This window comes from Bufo gargarizans, chromosome 4 (genome assembly GCF_014858855.1).
Source record: "Bufo gargarizans isolate SCDJY-AF-19 chromosome 4, ASM1485885v1, whole genome shotgun sequence".
NCBI classification, from domain to species: Eukaryota; Metazoa; Chordata; class Amphibia; order Anura; family Bufonidae; genus Bufo; species Bufo gargarizans.
In genome coordinates, this window is record NC_058083.1 from 215193460 (window position 1) to 215210306 (window position 16847).

The 16847-nt window shown below is 48.8% G+C and overlaps 1 protein-coding gene across 1 annotated transcript in view; it reads right to left on the reverse strand.

The window, feature by feature from the left end:
* ABCC5 (ATP binding cassette subfamily C member 5) overlaps nt 1-16847 on the reverse strand; it is a 112686-nt gene that overhangs the window by 39819 nt on the left and 56020 nt on the right. The window contains exons 12-14 of the mRNA XM_044289346.1: nt 9046-9117; nt 5512-5636; nt 3856-3928 (exon numbers count right to left, since the gene is read on the reverse strand). Of these exons, the coding sequence (XP_044145281.1) occupies nt 3856-3928; nt 5512-5636; nt 9046-9117 (270 nt within the window). The remainder of the gene's footprint in view (nt 1-3855; nt 3929-5511; nt 5637-9045; nt 9118-16847) is intronic.

Below are 16847 nucleotides of genomic sequence, written 5' to 3' on the forward strand. Positions count from 1 at the left end.
CAAGTAACTGCACCACAAATATTTGACCTAGAATACTGAGCCTGGAATCATTTGAAAGCTAAAGGGCTCGGCTTTAATACCAAGATAAGCGCTAACTCTTACGGTATGTTCACATTGAAGTGTTTCACGGCAGTGAGTGGTCTGTGGAACCACGGCCTGGATTCCTGCTGAGAGCAGGAGCGCAAGGCATCATTTGTTGCTACGACGCCGTGCGCTCCCTGCTGCCGCCGCAGTACAGTAAAACTGGTATGATCTATACCAGTGTATTAATGTACTGCGGCGGCAGCAGGGGGCGCACCGCGTCCTAGCAACCAAGGACGCCGTGCACTCCTGCTCTCAGCAGGAATCCGGCCCATGGTGCCTTAGTCTAGACAAAGCAAGTTTTTAATTGGGGTCTCCTGATCTCCACCTCACCTCATGAGGCAGTTGCCAAACATAAGTAGCCACCTCTCTATTCATTCCCGGTCTGAATACAATGTGGGTCAGGGCATCTCCCCTTCCACTTATGGAGATTGGTGTGGAAATGCCCCATTAAAGTCATGGATGTATCACATACATCCTTGGGAGTAGAAGAATAATTGCGTACAGCTAACCATATCAAACTCATCATATTTAGAAACAAAGGTAAGAACTGCTTTGACTCCGTTTCAAACTACTCATGTAACAGTTTAACCTCCTCAGGACCAGGTCTTTGCGGCGGTCCTGTAATTCCTCCTGGACGCGCCGGCGCGTCATCTCGCGAGACTTCGGTCAGAGCCGGCCCGCGCATGCGCATCGCGGGCCGGCAAAAGTTAAAGGACAATTTCGTCATCAGCCTGCCAGCCAATGATCGTCGCTGGCAGGCTGATGAATATAATGTGTTAAATGGCTTCTGTGCTCCTCTGCTGGTCCTTTTCGTCGGTTGGTTCCAGCAGAGGAGCACAGTTCACAGTGAGTACACCAAACAGCACACTTAACCCCCAGATCACCCCCCCCCCCCATCACCCCAATTAACCCCTTGATCGCCCCTGTCAATCACTAGTGAAAGGGAAAAAAGTGATCAGTGTAAACGGTCACTTTTTTCCCCCCACTAGTATTGACTGTTAGGTTTAGGATCGTTTAGGCCCCTTGGTTAGTTAGTTAGCGTCGGTTAGCGCCCAGCCCACCGCAGTCACTGATTCGCTGATTAGCGTATTGCTAATCAGCATTTGTACTTTTATAGTATCTGTAAGTGATCAGAACTGATCACAGTCAGATCTATAATAGTATTAGTGTCACCTTAGCTCGCCCTCCACCCAAAACGCAGTGTTTGCCCGATCGGTCGCCCACACGTGCGTTAACCCACGCCCGCAGTGACAAAATTTGTATTTAATTTTTTTATCACTGCACAATCATTTTACAAGCGCTGCGGCGATAAAAAAAATAAAATAAAAAAAAATAAAATCAGTTTTGATATTTTTATCAATCGCAGCGGCCTCCGGTACTTCGCTAGCCTCCCATTTGTAAGACAGGCATGCTTTTTTCCTTGGTTAGTCTCAGGAAATACCCCCTAAATTTAGTAGTCCAAATGGCAAATAAGGGGTATTCTTCTGAAGAGGCCTACAGGCTTCTGACCCAGTCGGATGAGGAATGGGAACCCTCATCTGACGAATCCAGCGGGTCAGAATACAAATCTGTAGAAAGCAGTGGCACTCTGACCCAAAGTTCGGACGAGGAGGTTGAGGTCCCTGATACCACCAGGCGTACCTGGCCCCGTGTAGCTAGACCACAGGTTGCGCAGGATCTGCTTCAAGGGCAGCAGAGTGGGGCTGGCGCTGGCGGATTACGTGGTGAGGCATACACCAGCAGCGCAGCCCATCCTGGACCTAGTACCAGCACTGCCGTACAACATGGTGAAGTGGCGAGCACCAGAAGGGCAGTTGAAGCTGGTACGTTGGCACGTGCATTAGTTCCCCCGTCGCAGCCACCGCACAGACAGGCCCGTAGAGCCCCTAGAGTCCGTGAGGTACTGGCAAACCCTGATTGGCAGCCCCCAACTTCAGCCGCACCAGTAGTCCCCCTTTCACCGCCCAGTCTGGAGTTCGGGTTGAGACAGCTCAGATCGGTTCGACCATGTTTTTTTTTTAGATGTTCTTGACTGCGGAGCTGTTGGACTTAGTTGTGGTAGAAACAAAACGACATGCCACTCAATTTATAGCCGCCAACCCGGGAAGCTTTTATGCCCAGTCTTTCCAGTGGAAACCCGTCCAAGTTTCCGAAATTAAAATTTTTCTGGGCCTTCTCCTCAACATGGGACTAACAAAAAAACATTAATTGCGGTCATATTGGTCCACGAACCCAATTCATCACATGCCCATGTTCTCTGCTGCCATGTCCAGGACACGATTTGAGACCATCCTGCGTTTCCTGCACTTTAGCGACAACAGCACCTCCCGTCCCAAAGGCGACCCAGCTTTTGACCTGCTCCACAAAATTCGGCCCCTCATAGACCACTTCAACCAGAAATTTGGAGATTTGTATACCCCTGAGCAAAACATCTGCGTAGACGAGTCCCTTATACATTTTACCGGGCGCCTTGGCTTCAAACAATACATCCCAAGCAAACGCGCCCGGTATGGGGTCAAATTGTATAATCTCTGTGAAAGGGCCACAGGCTATACCCACAAATTTCGGATCCATGAGGGTAAAGATCAAACCCTGGAGCCGGTCGTTTGCCCTGACTACCTGGGGAGCAGTCTGGGACTTGGTGTCACCCTTATTTGGCAAGGGGTACCATCTTTATGTGGACAATTTCTACATAAGTGTGCCCCTCTTCAGGCATTTGTTCCTAGAACAGATTGGCTGATGTGGCACCGTGCAACCTAGTCGCCGGGGCTTCCCCCAACGGCTCGTTACCACCCGTCTTGCAAGGGGGGAGAGGGCTGCTTCGTGTAACCAAGAACTGCTCGCGGTGAAATGGAGAGACAAGCGTGAGTTATTCAATAAAATGTATCTGTATAGCGCCACCTGCAGTTAGTTTTTTCTCTTATTTCTTTGTCCTGCTCACTGAGATGGCTGCACATGCTCAGTTTCATCCTTCAGCTGCCTCCTGAGTTGTGATAAGGAGAGCATGGACACGTCCCCTAAGCTGCGTCAGAATAGACACTCCCTTGAGCTGCCAGGTTGATATAAATCTAGCAGAGTAATTAATGGGGAGATCTCTGGATCCATGTGAGGTACAGGGCTGGTTCTAGCTGCATTAGAAAGAGATGGTCATGTACTGTACTATAGAATGTCTAATTTTCATTTTTTACATTAGTCATGGGATAACCCTTTTAAGTAACAGTCTTAAGTAGCAATTATTTATGTAATCATTTATTAGCACAGTACTGGCAATTATTGATGGTGGTTATGTAGAAGATAATACAACATAAGTTATATAGAAAACAATCAGCAAAACACATAGGGCCAGATTTATCATTACTCTGACAGCTCACTCCACTTTCACATATGGCTATGTTTGATGGTAGCAGTTTATCCGTCAGTAAGCAGCTTTACAAAAGTCGCACGTCTTTACGAAAAAGTCGCATGTTCTATTAAAAAGTCTCATAAGATAAGCAAGGTCCTGACTGGAGTAAAATTGCGAATTTTTTTGCAACTTTTTTAATAGTCGCAATAGTAAATCTGTCTAAAGATTAATTTACATAAGAAAACACGCCTACTTTCAGAAAACTGACGAGCATACTGCAGAGCAGAAAAAAGTCGCAATTTTTTGCGCAGTTTTAGTGATTGCGCAAAAATTTGCGCCTTTCACGTCATTATTCTGACTTGAGCTAATGATAAATCTGGCCCTATGTCGGCAATGAATAAGGCAATGTAGCACTTAACAGAACGCACCTCTGTCAAATCACTGTTGGGCAGTATTGCCAAATCTGGTCTGAGACAGCAAACGCTTAAAACAGTGTTGTACCTGGAAAAAGAAGCAAGAATTAAAGCACATACAGATCATAATTACCCTAACTGTATCAAATAGCACAATTTTGTGGTGTATTTGCTCAAACATTTACTACATTCTACCAGTATGTATTTACATTATACATTCTAAGGTAACTACAGGCATGTACAATACAGTCACACCAAAACCATGCCTAGTAGAGATATCATTACCATTAAAGAGGAGACTGTCAAGTAGGAATCATCAGCACAAATGACATAGTAGTATGACGTGGCCTCCAGAAGTTACTGTGTCTAGATGTCATCACATTATGATCATTTGTACCTATGCACACAACTTTTTGCAATGTACAATTATGAAAGCTATTACCTAATGTTGCATAATGTCAGCCATCGATGAGGGCACAAAGTTAGGTTTAAGGCGTTTCTGACATTATATAGTTAAGGCATAAAGCAATAATACAGGCAAAATACCCTGTTCTAGAGTTTTCAGCTGTTTTCCTTCTTTTGTAAACTAACTTTCTCAGAAATGTGTGAGAAATCTTCTGCGATCAAGACAGACTACCTGCTCACTGAAGGATCAGATTACATCATTGCCAAGGCCATCTCCAGTGCTTCCAATAGAAATTAATGAAACGGCGGTGCATATTTCTGACCTGCTATTACGTCCATTTCAGGGGAGGGGTCCACATGGTATAGGGCCCCCTTTCTCGTAATTGGTGGGGGGTCCCAGCGGTAGGACCTCCCACCAATCTGATAGTTATCCTGTAGATGGGTGACAAATTATCACCTGTAAATAGGTGATAACTTGTTTTAACTGGAATACCCCTTTAAAGGGTTTCTATCGTGAGAAATAACATTATGTAGCTGACTGACATTAGCGATGTGCTAATGTCAGCAGTACATAACAGTATGATTTATAACTCTCTGCCTGCCGCCGCTCTCTTAAAATAAAGACTTTACAAATATGCTAATTAGCCTCTAGGTGCTATTAGGGCGTTGCTTCAGCACCTAGAGGTTCAGTCTACGCACCCTTTGGCACGCCCAGGTCCAGTTGATTCACTTTAGAGTTTTCCTCAGGGTCCCGTAAACCCTGCGCCATCTTGTTTAGTATTCGGCGCAGGTGCAGTGAGTGAATGACGCGCTTCTGCTGCTGGCTTCCTTCCTTCGGCGCAGTGAGTAAGCAGGCACCAGGAGCGCATCCTTCTCTCACTGTGCCTGCGCCGAATACTAAACGAGAAGTCGCATGCGCAGGATTTACAGGACACTGAGGAGAACTAGAAAGTCAATCAACTGGACCTGGGCGTGCCAATGGGTGCGTAGACCGAGTCTCTAGGTGCTGAAGCAACGCCTTAATAGCACATATAGAGGTTCATTAGCATATTTTAAAAGTCTTTATTTTAAAGAGAACGGCGGCAGGCAGGGAGTTAAAAAGCATACTGTTATGTACTGCTGACATTAGCACATCACTAATGTCAGTCAGCTACAAAACGTTATTTCTCATGACAGAAACCCTTTAAGCGCTGAAAACCGAAACATGGGCATTTTTTCATGCAGTTTTTACTTGGAGATGGATGTAATATAGTATCTGACACATACCTTTCCTCATCATAATCATTTCCAAACAGAATATTATCTCTTAGAGTTGCATTCAATATCCAAGCTTGCTGAGCAACATAGGCAAAAGACCCATTGACAGCAATGCTGCCTTCTAGAAGTGTCATCTGCAAAGAATATACTAGTGATTAAGTACTGAAAAAGTACAGAAAAAAAGAAAATTGGGGGGGGATTTATCATTCCCCTTTAGGCCTGAAAAATGGTGTTAAAAATGTCTCCCCTTTATTTGCTGTCCTTGTCACTTTTCTAAAAGGGTGTGTGACAAGAGTGGTAAAGGGGCGTGGCCAGACAGCAACAAATTTATCTTAATTTACACCAGTATGGAAATGAAGACAGAAATGTACGGCAGCTCCACGTGGTCGTAGATTTCTGGTTAGGCACACAGACTGCAGGAGGATGCACTTAATTTATGACAAGGTGTAGCCTAGTCATAAATTATGTGCATCCTCCAGCAGCTAAGGGGATATCAAGACAGGCACAGAAAGCGCCAGTCTTGATAAAACTCCCCCTCTAAAGTAATGCAGATATTACAGGGCTCCAGACAAAAAAAAAAAATATCAAGGAGCCATTGGCTCCTAACCGGAAAAATTTTGGAGCCAAATAAAAATTTTTAGCCGCCAAACTTAAAAATACATTATAAATTACGGTATAATTAAAAAAACAAAAAAAAATGTCTTACCTAGGGTTGTCACGATACCAAAATTTTGACTATTTCGATAGCATAAAAAAGTATTGCGATACTCTATTCCATGTGAAAAAAATAAACCGCCAAAAAAGTTGCGTGCATTCCAGATTTTATGGAATGTCTGGACCATAATAGAACAGTCCTAACCGAATTTTTGTTGGGACAAGGTGACAAAAAAAATGGCAAATTGCAAGTCCCCCCCCCCCCCCCGTTACAGCGTTCACCGCATAGGAGATATTTTTAAATATATTTTAATACTTTACATATCGCCACGCCTGAAAAAGTTTTTATTTTTTTATTGTTATAGTTTATATATTTTATATGTAAAATTGGGCAAGGGGGTGAGTTAAAAACGTAATATTTTGGTGTTTTTTTTTAACCTTTTTATTTATTACCCATTTACCCCCCTTAGGGGCTAGAACCTGGGATCTTTCATCCCTTGTCCTATTCACCCTGATAGAGCTCTATCAGGGTAAATAGGACCTCACACTGTCCCTGCTGCCCTGTGCACACAGCAGTATGGAGCCGACTATGGCAGCCAGGACTTCAATAGCGCCCTGGCTGCCATGGTAACCGATCGGAGCCCCAGGATTACACTGCTGGGGCGCCGATCAGAACTGCCACCAAAGATGATACTTGGGGGATGGGGGGCGCACTGCACCACCGATGATTATAATACCAATGAATATTGTTTATGCTTCATACAAACGCAGGCTGCGGGTGGCGGCCATATCCCATACCCGGCACCCAGCCTCTATGACTGCGCGCTGAGATCCGCCGCTATCAACCCCTCAGATGCGGAACCTGGGGGGGGGAGGGGTTAACAGCGTCAGATAGCAGCGCGCAGTCATAGAGACTGGGTGCCGGGTATAGGATGTGTCCGGCAGCTGCAGCCTGCGTTTGTATTAAGTGTAAACGATATTCATTGGTGGCGCAGTGGCCACAGCCCCTCCCCTCCTCCTCCCTGCTATCAGCGCATTGGTGGCAGCAGCAGCAGTGGTGCAGGGGGGAGGGACTGCCTCCTTCTCCCCTGTGCTGTTGAGAACATGGCACGAGGCTGAGAGCAGCGCGTGCCATGTCAGTAATGTGAAAGCGGCAGAGGTCTAGGCGCAAATGGCGACAAGACTACAATGTCTTGTCGCCATTTAGCAATTCTAGGTCGCATTTGCGACCATTTTGGTCGCCATCTGGAGCCCTGTATTATAGTCAATCATTTCTCAAAATAAAACCTAAATCTAAAAGGCAGGCAGGGGAGAAGAAACTTAAGAGAACTGTGCATTTCAGGGAATTGAGCCTAGCAGCTATAGACTGAATGCATGATGACTTTGGAATCCATGCCCAGATTATGGAGAACACAACATGATCCCAGTATATGGCAGCAAGTAATAAAAATTCACATCCCAATATTTGCTTTTAGTGTTATTACACTGGAAAACAATTGGAAAGTACACTATACTGCAGATATATTAGTGTGCCAATATACTCTGACACAACATAACATTTATGTAGCTTAAGGATCTGAAAACTCATTACTATAAAAGGCCTCATGCACAAGACCGTGTGTTTTGCACAGTCCGCAAAGTGCCTCTCTGCCCTGTCGTGTGCCAGAAACTGAAGTCTATGTCAGCCAGGGACGCAAGTTATAGTACAACCGGAGAGCTGCCCTCCCACTAAGCCACGCCCATTAAATAGTGCTTCGGAAAATGGCACAGACAGTGTGCGTTATAATGTGTAACTTTTTTACGCCACAATAGTAGCATAAGGGGCTTAGTAAATGTTCCTCAGTGTGTTGTCCACATCTTTTATGGCCCTGCTGAACTGAATGGGTCTGCATCTGATCTGCAAAAAAATAAAAAGGGACCCGACACAGACCAAAAATATGGTCGTCTGCATGAGGCTCAACATAATTATCTGTGATTTACTGCACTTTTACGTCTAGATTTCTTAACACAATATTGATATTTTAATCTGTCACCAGGAAATTGGCTACTAAAACCAGGCACATTGCCTTGTTAGCTAGCTGAGCTGAATGTAATGTTTCCTATTACTTAGCGATCTGTTGCTTCATTCTGGAGAAAAAGTATTTTTTGTAATCCATAGGCAACTTAGCAGTTAAGTGCACCTATAATGGGTCGATGGTCCTCCTTCCAGCCCATTCCCTTCCTTCTCGATAGAGGGCCTGTTCATGTATATTAATCTCATCTGCCCCTGTTTTAATCATAAAGAGGGAGGGGCTGGTAGAGGAGGAGGAGAAGGAGCAAGGGTGCTTACAGTGGCTTGGACTCACCCTCAGTGTAACTGCTTATTTAACTTTTTCTCCAGAATGAAGCAATGGATCAAAGTAAAAGGTATCATTACATTTATCTGAGCTAGCCCTACAAGGCAATGTGCCCAGTTTAAGGGTCCATTCACACGTCCGCAGATGGGTCTGCATCCGTTCCGCAATTTTGCGAAACGGGTGCGGACCCATTCATTTTCTATGGGGACGGAATGGATGCGGACAGTGCATCCGCATTTCTGGAGCATACCGCCGATCTTCCAGTCCGCGGCTCCCCCAAAAAAAAAAAAAAAAAAAAAAGGAACATGTCCTATTCTTGTCCGCAATTGCGGACAAGAATAGGCATTTCTAGGGGGGTGCCGGCCGGGTGTATTGCGGATCCGCAATACACTACGGACGTTTGAATGGACCCCAACTATGAATTTCCTGGTGATCATTTAAAATGGCCACGATTGTGTCAAACTTTGCAAAGATCAATAGTACAGGTGAATATGAGAAACTTTGTAACATATCTTACAAGACACATACACACTGAACTTATCCAGTACATTACCTGTCCCAGTATTGCAGAAATTAAGGATGTTTTTCCACTGCCCACACTACCACATATTCCTATCAGCTTGCCCTATGGAAAAAAGCAAATGAACAACTATGAAGAGATCACATTAACATAATTAAATGCATTCATAAATTGTATTCTTTAGGCTAATTAAATCAAGATTTTCTAATAATTTTATTAGGAAAAACAAAACAGGTTAAAATACTTTGGATATATAGTGGTGGTGGTGGCTACTCTCCTATATAGCCTATGGTATGGTGCTGCAAGCCCAGGGAGAGGACACCCTACCTCTCTGAATTGAATTGGAAATGAAGAAATGTATTTGGGCGAGCACTCTACCATAAAGCACACATTTATTGCAAAATAGGTTAATATAAAACAAGTGATTTAATATAAAACCAATGAGTAGCAATGTAAAACAAGTTAAAAAACACAAATAAAATACATCGATATAGCCACAATGGGGTGGATGGATATAGATCAATGTCCCAAAAATTATTATTCGATCCTCTTGCGTGAATTGTATCTGGAATTCTTTATAGGGCCTTCTAGTATGGCCTTAGTCTCCAGTGGAAGTCCAATATGCCCACAATGATAGGTAGTTGATGTTGTGAATACCTATACAGCGCTATAGAGGGTTCTAACAATCGACTAATACTTTTGGTATATCGGACGTCAATCCTGTAATATTTTGGACAGAAAAAAAAGAATGTTCTCAGCTATTCTGCCGCTTACCTCCCCTTTGTAGGGATAGTCTGCGTTTTTTTTCGAAGGAGCGGGTGAGGAACACCGGGTGATGTATGAGACCAGCATCTCACGTTGCTCTGTTCGATGACCGTGTTCAGTACTCGCAGGATTACACTTACGTGACTTCCCATATGGTCCGGTAGTGACGTCTTTCTTATATTCGATTCGAAGATTTGAAAATTCGATTTTTCGAATATTAAAGTCCTGTCTGCATGGCCATGCAACTAAAGAAATTTCGACAGGTGTATGGCGTTTACCCAGCCATACACCTGTCGAAATTTCTTTAGTTGCATGGCCATGCAGACAGGACTTTAATATTCGAAAAATCGAATTTTCAAATCTTTGAATCGAATATAAGAAAGACGTCACTACTGGACCATACAGGAAGTCACGTAAATGTAATCCCGCGAGTACTGAATGCAGTCATCAAAAAGAGCAACGTGCGACGCCGGTCTCATACATCACCCAGGTGTTCCTCACCCGCTCCTTTGGAAAAAAAAAACGTGGACTCAAGCGGACTATCCCTACAAAGGGGAGGTAAGCGGCAGAATAGCATAGAACGTTCTTTTTTTTCTGTCCAAAATATTACAGGATTGACGTCCGATATACCAAAAGTATTAGTCGATTGTTAGAACCCTCTATAGCGCTGTATAGGTATTCACAACATCAACTACCTATCATTGTGGGCATATTGGACTTCCACTGGAGACTAAGGCCATACTAGAAGGCCCTATAAAGAATTCCAGATACAATTCACGCAAGAGGATCGAATAATAATTTTTGGGACATTGATCTATATCCATCCACCCCACTGTGGCTATATCAATGTATTTTATTTGTGTTTTTTAACTTGTTTTACATTGCTACTCATTTGTTTTATATTAAATCAATTGTTTTATATTAACCTATTTGCAATAAATGTGTGCTTTATGGTAGAGTGCTCGCCCAAATACATTACTTCAGGTTAAAATAATTGGTTTCACATGCATACATAATATAAATTAATTACAGAGCATAAGTATAAAATATGACACACACAATAGTTGGAGAATTATCTTTTCACGACCTAACCAGTGGCGTTGCAAAGGGGGTGCGGGCCGCACCGGGTGACACCAGTAGGGCTAAAATACAGGCTAAATTAGAATACACAAGCACTGACTCCATATATGGACAGACAGGGCAGAACACAGGAAGAGACTGCATTGCATCGCTGACATGGAGGTAAGTAAAAGTTTTATTTTATTTTTTTATACCCGACTGCTATTGCCATGGGGGGAGCGGGAGGCACCATGATACTGGCACATGGGGGGGGTTGGCACCCTGATACTGGCACATGGGGGGGGTTGGCACCCTGATACTGGCACATGGGGGGGTTGGCACCCTGATACTGGCACATGGGGGGGGTTGGCACCCTGATACTGGCACATGGGGGGGTTGGCACCCTGATACTGGCACATGGGGGGGGTTGGCACCCTGATACTGGCACATGGGGGGGGTTGGCACCCTGATACTGGCACATGGGGGGGGTTGGCACCCTGATACTGGCACATGGGGGGGTTGGCACCCTGATACTGGCACATGGGGGGGGTTGGCACCCTGATACTGGCACATGGGGGGGGGTTGGCACCCTGATACTGGCACATGGGGGGGGGGTTGGCACCCTGATACTGGCACATGGGGGGGGGGTTGGCACCCTGATACTGGCACATGGGGGGGGTTGGCACCCTGATACTGGCACATGGGGGGGGTTGGCACCCTGATACTGGCACATGGGGGGGGTTGGCACCCTGATACTGGCACATGGGGGGGGGTTGGCACCCTGATACTGGCACATGGGGGGGTTGGCACCCTGATACTGGCACATGGGGGGGGGGTTGGCACCCTGATACTGGCACATGGGGGGGGGGGTTGGCACCCTGATACTGGCACATGGGGGGGGGGTTGGCACCCTGATACTGGCACATGGGGGGGGGGGTTGGCACCCTGATACTGGCACATGGGGGGGGGTTGGCACCCTGATACTGGCACATGGGGGGGGTTGGCACCCTGATACTGGCACATGGGGGGGGTTGGCACCCTGATACTGGCACATGGGGGGGGGTTGGCACCCTGATACTGGCACATGGGGGGGGGTGGCACCCTGATACTGGCACATGGGGGGGGGTTGGCACCCTGATACTGGCACATGGGGGGGGGTTGGCACCCTGATACTGGCACATGGGGGGGGGTTGGCACCCTGATACTGGCACATGGGGGGGTTGGCACCATGATACTGGCACATGGGGGGGGGGTTTGGCACCCTGATACTGGCACATGGGGGGGGGTTGGCACCCTGATACTGGCACATGGGGGGGGGTGGCACCCTGATACTGGCACATGGGGGGGGTTGGCACCCTGATACTGGCACATGGGGGGGGTTGGCACCCTGATACTGGCACATGGGGGGGGTTGGCACCCTGATACTGGCACATGGGGGGGGGGGGTTGGCACCCTGATACTGGCACATGGGGGGGGGGTTGGCACCCTGATACTGGCACATGGGGGGGGGGTTGGCACCCTGATACTGGCACATGGGGGGGGGTTGGCACCCTGATACTGGCACATGGGGGGGGGTTGGCACCCTGATACTGGCACATGGGGGGGGGTTGGCACCCTGATACTGGCACATGGGGGGGGGTTGGCACCCTGATACTGGCACATGGGGGGGTGTTGGCACCCTGATACTGGCACATGGGGGGGGTTGGCACCATGATACTGGCACATGGGGGGGGGTTGGCACCCTGATACTGGCACATGGGGGGGTTGGCACCCTGATAATGGACATGGGGGGGGGGTTGGCACCCTGATACTGGCACATGGGGGGGGGGGTTGGCACCCTGATACTGGCACATGGGGGGGGGGGGTTGGCACCCTGATACTGGCACATGGGGGGGGGGTTGGCACCCTGATACTGGCACATGGGGGGGGGTTGGCACCCTGATACTGGCACATGGGGGAGGGGTTGGCACCCTGATACTGGCACATGGGGGAGGGGTTGGCACCCTGATACTGGCACATGGGGGAGGGGTTGGCACCATGATACTGGCACATGGGGGAGGGGTTGGCACCATGATACTGGCACATGGGGGAGGGGTTGGCACCATGATACTGGCACATGGGGGAGGGGTTGGCACCATGATACTGGCACATGGGGGAGGGGTTGGCACCATGATACTGGCACATGGGGGAGGGGTTGGCACCATGATACTGGCACATGGGGGAGGGGTTGGCACCATGATACTGGCACATGGGGGAGGGGTTGGCACCATGATACTGGCACATGGGGGAGGGGTTGGCACCATGATACTGGCACATGGGGGAGGGGTTGGCACCATGATACTGGCACATGGGGGAGGGGTTGGCACCATGATACTGGCACATGGGGGAGGGGTTGGCACCATGATACTGGCACATGGGGGAGGGGTTGGCACCATGATACTGGCACATGGGGGAGGGGTTGGCACCATGATACTGGCACATGGGGGAGGGGTTGGCACCATGATACTGGCACATGGGGGAGGGGTTGGCACCATGATACTGGCACATGGGGGAGGGGTTGGCACCATGATACTGGCACATGGGGGAGGGGTTGGCACCATGATACTGGCACATGGGGGAGGGGTTGGCACCATGATACTGGCACATGGGGGAGGGGTTGGCACCATGATACTGGCACATGGGGGAGGGGTTGGCACCATGATACTGGCACATGGGGGAGGGGTTGGCACCCTGATACTGGCACATGGGGGAGGGGTTGGCACCCTGATACTGGCACATGGGGGAGGGGTTGGCACCCTGATACTGGCACATGGGGGAGGGGTTGGCACCCTGATACTGGCACATGGGGGAGGGGTTGGCACCCGATACTGGCACATGGGGGAGGGGTTGGCACCCGATACTGGCACATGGGGGAGGGGTTGGCACCCGATACTGGCACATGGGGGAGGGGTTGGCACCCGATACTGGCACATGGGGGAGGGGTTGGCACCCGATACTGGCACATGGGGGAGGGGTTGGCACCCGATACTGGCACATGGGGGAGGGGTTGGCACCCGATACTGGCACATGGGGGAGGGGTTGGCACCCGATACTGGCACATGGGGGAGGGGTTGGCACCCGATACTGGCACATGGGGGAGGGGTTGGCACCCGATACTGGCACATGGGGGAGGGGTTGGCACCCGATACTGGCACATGGGGGAGGGGTTGGCACCCGATACTGGCACATGGGGAGGGGTTGGCACCCGATACTGGCACATGGGGGAGGGGTTGGCACCCGATACTGGCACATGGGGGAGGGGTTGGCACCCGATACTGGCACATGGGGGAGGGGTTGGCACCCGATACTGGCACATGGGGGAGGGTTGGCACCCGATACTGGCACATGGGGGAGGGGTTGGCACCCGATACTGGCACATGGGGGAGGGGTTGGCACCCGATACTGGCACATGGGGGAGGGGTTGGCACCCGATACTGGCACATGGGGGAGGGGTTGGCACCCGATACTGGCACATGGGGGAGGGGTTGGCACCCGATACTGGCACATGGGGGAGGGGTTGGCACCCGATACTGGCACATGGGGGAGGGGTTGGCACCCGATACTGGCACATGGGGGAGGGGTTGGCACCCGATACTGGCACATGGGGGAGGGGTTGGCACCCGATACTGGCACATGGGGGAGGGGTTGGCACCCGATACTGGCACATGGGGGAGGGGTTGGCACCCGATACTGGCACATGGGGGAGGGGTTGGCACCCGATACTGGCACATGGGGGAGGGGTTGGCACCCGATACTGGCACATGGGGGAGGGGTTGGCACCCGATACTGGCACATGGGGGAGGGGTTGGCACCCGATACTGGCACATGGGGGTAGCGGATGGCACCCGATACTGGCACATGGGGGTAGCGGATGGCACCCGATACTGGCACATGGGGGTAGGGGTTGGCACCCGATACTGGCACATGGGGGTAGCTGATGGCACCCGATACTGGCACATGGGGGTAGGGGTTGGCACTATGATACTGGCACATGGGGGGAGGAGAGAGGCACTTGATACTGGCACATGGGGGGGTTTGGCACTATGATACTGGCACATGGGGGGAGGAAGGAGAGGCACTTGATACTGGCACATGATGGGGGGCATCTATGGGGACACTTACTGGCACATTATTGGGGGGCATTAGGCCGGCAGTCTATCAGAGGCAGGACACTGAGGGCATCTACTGGGGCACTATATATGGGGCATTTGATACTGGTACATTATGGGGGGCACTAGCAGGAAGGGGGGAGAGGAGCACTATGGGGGAACTACTTAGGGGTATAGGGCATCACTTACTGGGGGCACTATATAGGGGTATTTTATACTGGCACATTATGGGGACATTAACTCAACTGGGGGCATTACAAGGGGGTATTTTTTGCACTGTCACATTATAAGGAGAATTAATTCTACTGGGGGGGCATTATGGTGGGCTTTATTACTCCCCCGTGGTACGAGCCCCCTAGTAGCAGCAGCAGCCTCTCCCTGCTCTGCTATCCCTCTGCCCCTTCTCCAAATCCTTATTATGAAATCTTTCTCATTAGGATAAAACACATCAGCTCCGCCGAGCCCCCAAGCCAAAGTGTTGAAGTGGTGTCCGAGATCCCCAAGGGCCAAGCCAAGGAATTGTAAGTTTTCATATGAAATATGTTTATGTTATACACATATAGCCTACACTGTGCCACACAATATACAGTATACTGCTACACTGTGTAGTCTGTTCTATAAGCACCATTGTTTTTTGGCGACGGACAGAAAATCTTCTGGAAGTGCCCCTCCCGAGACCAGGCTCTGACTGCTGGGGGGGGGGGGGGGGGTCTTCTGAGCTAACGGATGCCCCCTATGGCAGTAGCACCACCATAGCCCCCATATAGTGACACCAGCCCTAGCAACACCACTGGACCTAAAGCCTCCCAAACCCACTCCCCAACACATTGATTGCGTGAGGGAAGACATACTGAAGAACAAAGAAAAAAAGGAGGGGGCTTTATACCAATCATTTGCCCAATTTATCCATGGTTCCCAAACACTGTAAAAATTAACAGTGTACCCCTCTTAATCTAACTAAGCTCTTCATACAGGATCATGCGAGTAAATGGCTCTTTTCAAAGATATAATAGATGGAGAGCTTGGATTTTTCCACCCCAGGGGGCAAGGTTCCTGTATAGTCATCTGGCCTGGTTCTGCCAAAGAGAGGGAGTTGGCAGAGGAAACAAGGGTGCACATGCTGGCTTGGTACCTCCCTTTATGCACTTAAAGGGGTTCTGCACTTTGTTTTAACTGATGACCTATCCTCTGGATAGATCATAAGCTTCTTATCGGCGGGGGTCCGACACCCGGGACCCCCGCCGATCAGCTGTTGGATCGCTGCTGCCTTCTCAAGTAGCGCAGCGGCCTTCCCACTGTCATCACGACCAATATTAAACTAGCGTGGGCGGGGCTAAGCTCCATTCAAGTAAACAGAGCTTAGCCCCGCCCACGCTAGTTGATACTAGTCGTGACATCACTGGGCCAGCGGTAAACAGTGGAAAAGCCGTGGCGCTGCTGCCTTCTCAAACAGCTGATTGGCGGGTTTCCAGAGGATAGATCATCAGTTAAAACAAAGTGCAGAACCCCTTTAACTGCTCATTTTCATATATTTTAACAATACTGTTTCTCCAGAAATAATCAACGGAAGTGAATGGTATCAATACTAGGCATTGTGCCTGGTTTAACAGTGAATTTCCAAATTACAGTTTCTGGTCTGTGCCCAATTCACAGACTACAGGCTGCCACCATGCTATAGTCTGCCAATGGGAACTCAATGTAATTTGCCAAATATGAAAACCATTGCTAATAATGTAAGAACTCTCAAACTACACACTGTCCTCTATACAAATATGTTCAGCCACGAGGTGGTTTTTCATTTACTGTAGATCATGCAGCTCACTTCATAGTCTGATGCAATATTCCATTTATAAAGATGAAATC